The 5,817-nt window shown below is 54.1% G+C and overlaps 1 protein-coding gene across 2 annotated transcripts in view; it reads left to right on the top strand.

Moving 5' to 3' along the window:
* The first annotated feature begins 1,575 nt into the window (after positions 1 to 1,575).
* Positions 1,576 to 5,817, top strand: part of MAPK8IP1 (mitogen-activated protein kinase 8 interacting protein 1) — a 58,778-nt gene continuing 54,536 nt past the window's right edge. The window contains exon 1 of one of the 2 annotated variants that reach the window (XM_019519327.1): positions 1,576 to 1,838. In XM_019519327.1, coding sequence (XP_019374872.1) covers positions 1,753 to 1,838 — 86 coding nt within the window. In that variant the 5' untranslated portion in view covers positions 1,576 to 1,752. The remainder of the gene's footprint in view (positions 1,839 to 5,817) is intronic. The other variant, XM_019519328.1, reaches the window with a different exon arrangement.

Here is a 5,817-nt window from a genome sequence, read left to right as displayed (position 1 = left end):
CCCTACTTGTTCCCAACAGTGGAGCCCATGGCCAAGCTCTACTACTGCTGAATCACACTTCCGCAAACTAGGGTTTGCCCCTCAAGGTCAGGGGCGATGCATAGGGGGTGCACGCAGGTGCACGTGCACCCCCTGAGTGTGGCAGCACACCCCTTACAAAAAGACTGCCAGCAGTGTCTGTGGGTGGTTGCTGACCCCTGGTTGGCACTCCCCATGCCCCACCGCCAACAGTGCTGGGGGTGTCTACGGGAGGCCTCACTTACCGCTACCGTGCTTCTGCCACAACGTTTCTGCTGCCACCATGCCCCCCCAGCCATCGGAGGCACGCATTGTTCATGCTCAAGGTGGTATCTGTCTGAGATTCACTTCACCTCTAACTGGAAGGAGGTGCTCTGGAGAGAGAAAACAATACAGGTTTCCTTTACTTTATGCTATACATGTGTTCCTGGAAAATAGCGCATAACCTAAATTTGCATAAAGGGAGCCCACTTTACAATGTAACAAATAGGCACATGTTCCAAGGCCTTGACTGTATTGACCCCAGACCCATTTCTACCACTTTTCCAAGACAATAGTGGTACTCACCAACAGCAAACAGTACATGCAAGCACAGGGTGATAGTGAATGTTACCATAATGGGGATGGCAAATACAGCAACACGTGTCGCAGACAAGGAGTGAGGAGCACAGATCCACATAAGAGATTATATTTTGGTGTGCATCACTCCCACAATGCACCGCACAAAACAGCTGACTGTGGGCTTCCACCACACTGATCACGTAAGAGTGAATTTACCTTGCATATAACAATTTTTCTGGTATAAAAAGGGTCATTGCATAAGGGCAAATTTGCACATACAGAACCCACATAAAGCGAGGGAAACCTGTATCTCCATACACTAGAGGCACAATGGTCTTGAAGAAACCTGTTGCAGAAGATGCTGGTGCCTGAGATCCGGCCTAGATGCACGGGGCCTTGATCCCAAGCAGCCTGTGCATGGTTTCTCTATGAAACTGGTCTGACACGAGATCACAACTGAAGCTGGACTCTGCCCCTCCCAACTCTGTTGCCTGGACTGGGAGGGAGGAACGAGTGCGGAGCTGGATGGGGTGCTTGCACTCCACCTTAGGAATGAAATGGCCTTAAGAAAAGCTGGGCTGCTGCTGCCACATTAGCCCTGCTGCCGGGGGGCTGCTTCCTGGGGGGGTGGGGACTGAACTGGTGACTTGAATGCCCTGCAGCTGGTAGAGACCCAGCTTGGCCCCTTCCCCCAGCCAGCCCTGGGCTGCAGCCCTCTGGCGGGCCCCCCTTGGTTGCTTGGCCCATGATCTGCACCAGCTGCACAGGCCCCGTCAACTCCCCCAGCCCCTCTCAGCAGGGCCTCCCTGGTGGGCACCTCGGGGTGGGGGTCTCCAAACAAGGAAATGCCCGGCTGGCGGGCAAGGAGTCCTCCTGGGGGGCACCCAGTGGTGCCTTGGGCACTAGGGCCCCTCAGCCGCCGCTCCCCCGCCCCTTTACCTGCTGCAGCTCCCGGGCCGAGCGGGGCGGGGCCGCTGCATCCAGCTGTGGGGGCCGCTGGCTTGCAGCTGGCGCCCTCGGGGGCGTCCTCGGCGCCGGCTTCCAGCTGCGCCCCCAGCCCCCCCCACCGCCAGTGGATCCGTGCCCGGCTCCCCCTCCTCTCCCCTCCCTGCCTGCCTGCCAGCATCAGCAGCATCCATCTCCCTCCCTGCTCCGCCCGCATGGAGAGGGAGAATGGCGGAGAGAGAGAAAGGAGCCGCGTCCCCCGCCGGATCGTCTCCCTTCCTGGGGCTGCACCTCGCCTCGCCTCCCAATTTCAGGTACCGGCGCCTCCTCCCTGCCTCCCTGCCCGGAGCCCCGGGTCTGGCCCCGGAGGGAGATGGGGGAAGGGAGATCTCTTTGATCCTCTCTGCTTCCCCCCTACATCCCTCCGCCTTCTGCAGAGCTGGGCTGGGCACAGGGTGAAGCCCAGCTCCCTTCTCCCCCACCCCCTCTCCTGCCCGGGGAAGATCTGGCTGGGGCTGCTCTGAGCAGGGGGCTGGGCTGGGGGACCTCCTGCAGTCCCTTCCACCCTCGTTTTCTACCATGCTGAGATGCCCGCAGGTGTTTGCACCCCCTGCCCCCTCGCTCTTTACTTCTCTCCCAGGCTGTGCCCCTGCCTGGGCAAGGGGCTGCCTCCCCCAGGAGACGTGCAGCGGCTGCCCCACTGAGGGGGTGGGGGCAGGGGAGAACAATGCCCACCTGGGGCTGGCAGGGGTGTGGTCACCCCTCCCACCAGGATCAGGGTATTAATGACTCCTTTCCCTCAACCTAGGGTCTCCCCAGCGTCTGCCCTGGAACAGGTGGTGTCTGTCAAACCTTTCTCTGTTATCTAGGGAGGCAAGAGGAGGAGGGGGACAGGTGCCTGGAGAGCCAGATGTAGGCTTTGATCACTTTGAGCAGCCCCTTGCCAAGGGAGGGTTGGCATTTAGCCATAGGGTCAGACCCCCCTCCCCTCACATGGGATTTCTCCTACCAGGAAGGAGGGGCAACATGGAAGAGCTCTCTCCTGGGTGGGGCTGAGCAACAACCAGCATCCCACAGGTGCACATGTGTGTGCACACCCATGCACAGCCTTCCTCACCCCAGGCCCTCTCCCTCAAAATCTACACCTAGGGCTGCCCCCAGATATTCCATGCATGCACCCTTTCTATGCCCACTTCCATATCCTCACACCTCCCTCGCCCATCACGCCCACATCCGCACACCTGCCTTACCCATCTCACCTCCCTCTACATCTCCCATCCCCCCACAAGAAAACCTAGAACTCCCCATACCTCCTTCAGCCTCCTCCTACTTCCAGCCCCAGCCTCCATATCCCCATACATGAGAAGCCTTCCTCCATACCCCCACTTCTTTCTCTGGGAAGCCTTCCTCTCCATAAAAATACAGCCACCCACTCTTCTTCCAGAATCACCTTCTGCCTCTCAGAATGCCTCCTCTCCGGCAAACGCCCATCTCCCAAACCCTACATATGATCTCCCAAAGGCAGAGCCCTGCCCCAGGAAACCTGAAACAAACCCTGGAGGATGCAACAGATTTACAATCGATCCTCCCGGAAACATCCCATCGATTTGGATCACAGAACTTTGGAATCTGAATGCCATGGGACTATTCACAATGACGCCTGCCAGCCGCAGGCAGAGGCAAGAGCAGAGGGGAACTGATGTGCCTGTAGTTGCCTGGATGAGAGATGGGCACAAGTGACAGTATGAGGCTCAGGATGCTGCCTGGTGACCCAAAGCAGGGTTAGGCATGATTTGCATCTTAGGAATGGGGCCATGGCCTCACTCTTTGTCATATATAGACCGTGTCCTTATTTTTACCTGTGGTTTTGGGGTCTGGATGTTATTTGTCTCCTAGAATTCTGAGCAATTATTGAGCGTTGGGAATGGTGGGGCTGAACGACTGACACCGCTTCAGGTCTGGAGGGAAGGCAGGTTCTGTACTGAGATTCCAGGCAGGGCAAAGATAGACGCCCCACATTTGCAGCTACAGGTAAATGTGTTATATTTGATTCTGTAGGAGTCCAGGGTCTGAGGTTTGAGGCAGGAGATAATCTGGCATCCTCTTTTTTGAGAGAAAATTGGTATGTGTTCTGGGCTTTGTGGGGCAGGGTGATTTGCCTCTAGGGGACTTGCCCTCTCTGCAAACTGTCTGTCTGTCATTAGGTTCTGGAGGCTCCTGTGCTGAATAGCCTTGGGGATTCAGCAGACAGCAGCCTCCTCGCTGCCTTTCAGTTCCAGCAGTGCCTGTTTGATTTGTTTGAAGCTATTGCAACATGGCTGGATAAACCCTGCAAATTAAGCAATTAAAGCTGCCTCTGGAAATGTCCACTATGGAGAAACAGCTTGGCCACAGAGCTGGGTAATATGAGCCCAGCAGCAGAGCTCAGTTCAGCCTGGTCCCGTGACAGTCTCGGGCTTGCTGTATGCTGCTCTCCTAGATACAGCATTTGTCTCCTGGGCTCTATCTTCTCAAATGTAAACAGCAACACCCAGGGAAGGATGAGCAAGGTGCCAGCACCTTCTGTTGTCCAGATCCTTCAGAAATGGAGTCCAAATTCTGACATCCTGAGCTCAGAAAAAGGCTTTACTGATAAAAGGAGCTGGAAATGGTTACGCCTTGTGGAGAGAGGTGTCCCAGTCCTGAGTTCTATTTAGGAGAGTATGGGGGGCTTTACAGTTAAGATGAAACATTCCTAAGTTTGGGGTTGTGTTTTTGAGATTGAAGAAACAATCTGGGATTTCTGAGCTTTGGGAAGAATTATGAGATCTCAAATAATATTTAGTGGTCAGTGGCCCCCTGGGGCCGCCCCATTTTGTTGCAAATTACATTATCTGACAGGTGCTAGCACTAAGGAGCCCTGAGAGCCGCATGTAAGGAGAGAGTCTGAATGATAGCTGCCTTTTGATTCATCTAGCCTTGCTGTAGCCAACTCAGCTCCAGCACCTGTGAGAAGAAATCTCTCTCTTACGGTGCCCACTGTAGAGACAGCACTGATTTCAGCAAGAGATAGAGTCAGGCCAGGGTATGCAATGAAGTGATGTGTAAACCATGCAGCATTTTAATGCTGTGCTTGTAGCAGGAGGTGAATCCAGTGCCACTGCTGTTCCCACTTTTGAATAGATTCCCACCAGTATTTCTGTAGGTGAACGGTACCTGGTGCCCCCCCTTAGATCTAGAAGGGAGCCAGTTCTTCCAGCTGGCCTCAAATGGACAAGATGGGAGGCAGGGGTCAGAGGTTCTGGTAAGATATCACCTAATATGATGATCTGGCATCATCTGTGAGGGGACTGAGGAGCCAAGGACTGTGGTCTAAGCCCCTTATGTAGAAGAGGCCATTGGGTGGGGAGGTCATCTGCTCTATGTGTTTTTGAGGGGAATTCTACAAGTCAGAGATGGAAAAGGCACCATAGGTCCCATTCATTTTTCTATTTGTCTCATGGCCGTAAGGCAGGATTGGTCCCTTCAGTCTATTTCCTGTGGATTTGTCCAGTCAACTCTTTCTGGGAGACAGTTTCCAGATGATGCCAATTACCGGTGTCTTTTTCTGGGAGACAATTTCACAGCCTCCCACACAGCCTGCCCGGAAGTTTTTCTTGAGTTTAGACTAAATTTACATTGCGTCATTCCAGCCTATTATTAATTCTACCTCTTGGGAACAATGGAAAACTGCAGACTTGGGTCTCCCAGAAAGGTGGATGGTCTTAAAGGGAAGGCTTCTCTCCCCTTTCTCACCCAAAGTGAATGCAATGAGGACATCAGGATAAGCTTCTTTGGGTATAAACCAGCATCACTAAATGAAGTAGATCAGCTGTGCCAGGATATATCTCAGTATGAATCCCTGGGCATGCCTCTGCAACAAAGGGGAAATCTGGGGTTTTCCCATTTTGCAGACATGTTTCTCAAGTCAGATTCCCTGCGTGCACATCTCTGCAAACAGAGAAACCTTGGGTTTTGTCAATAGCAGAGGCATGCCCCACATCAGGGCGCAGCAGAACAATATGTGATGAGGGAGTGCCCTGCTGGGGGATTTCCAGGGTGCACCTGTGCAAATGGGGGAAGCCAGGCAGGCACTCCTGGGACTCTAGGGACCCAACCCTGTATGCCCTGGAAATGGGAATTCCTGGGGTATGCAGGATTGGGCCTCTGAAGCTCTGGGAGCTCCAACCCAGGGCAACTGGAGAGTACAGGCAGCTCTGGGTTGCCCACACTCTCCTGACTTAGAATCATAGAAAATTAGGGTTGGAAGGGACC

Source organism: Gavialis gangeticus, unplaced genomic scaffold (assembly GCF_001723915.1).
Source record: "Gavialis gangeticus isolate Ggan-Ray unplaced genomic scaffold, GavGan_comp1, whole genome shotgun sequence".
NCBI classification, from domain to species: Eukaryota; Metazoa; Chordata; order Crocodylia; family Gavialidae; genus Gavialis; species Gavialis gangeticus.
The sequence above is the reverse complement of the archived record's forward strand: the minus strand, read 5'-3'. Positions and strand labels throughout refer to the sequence as shown.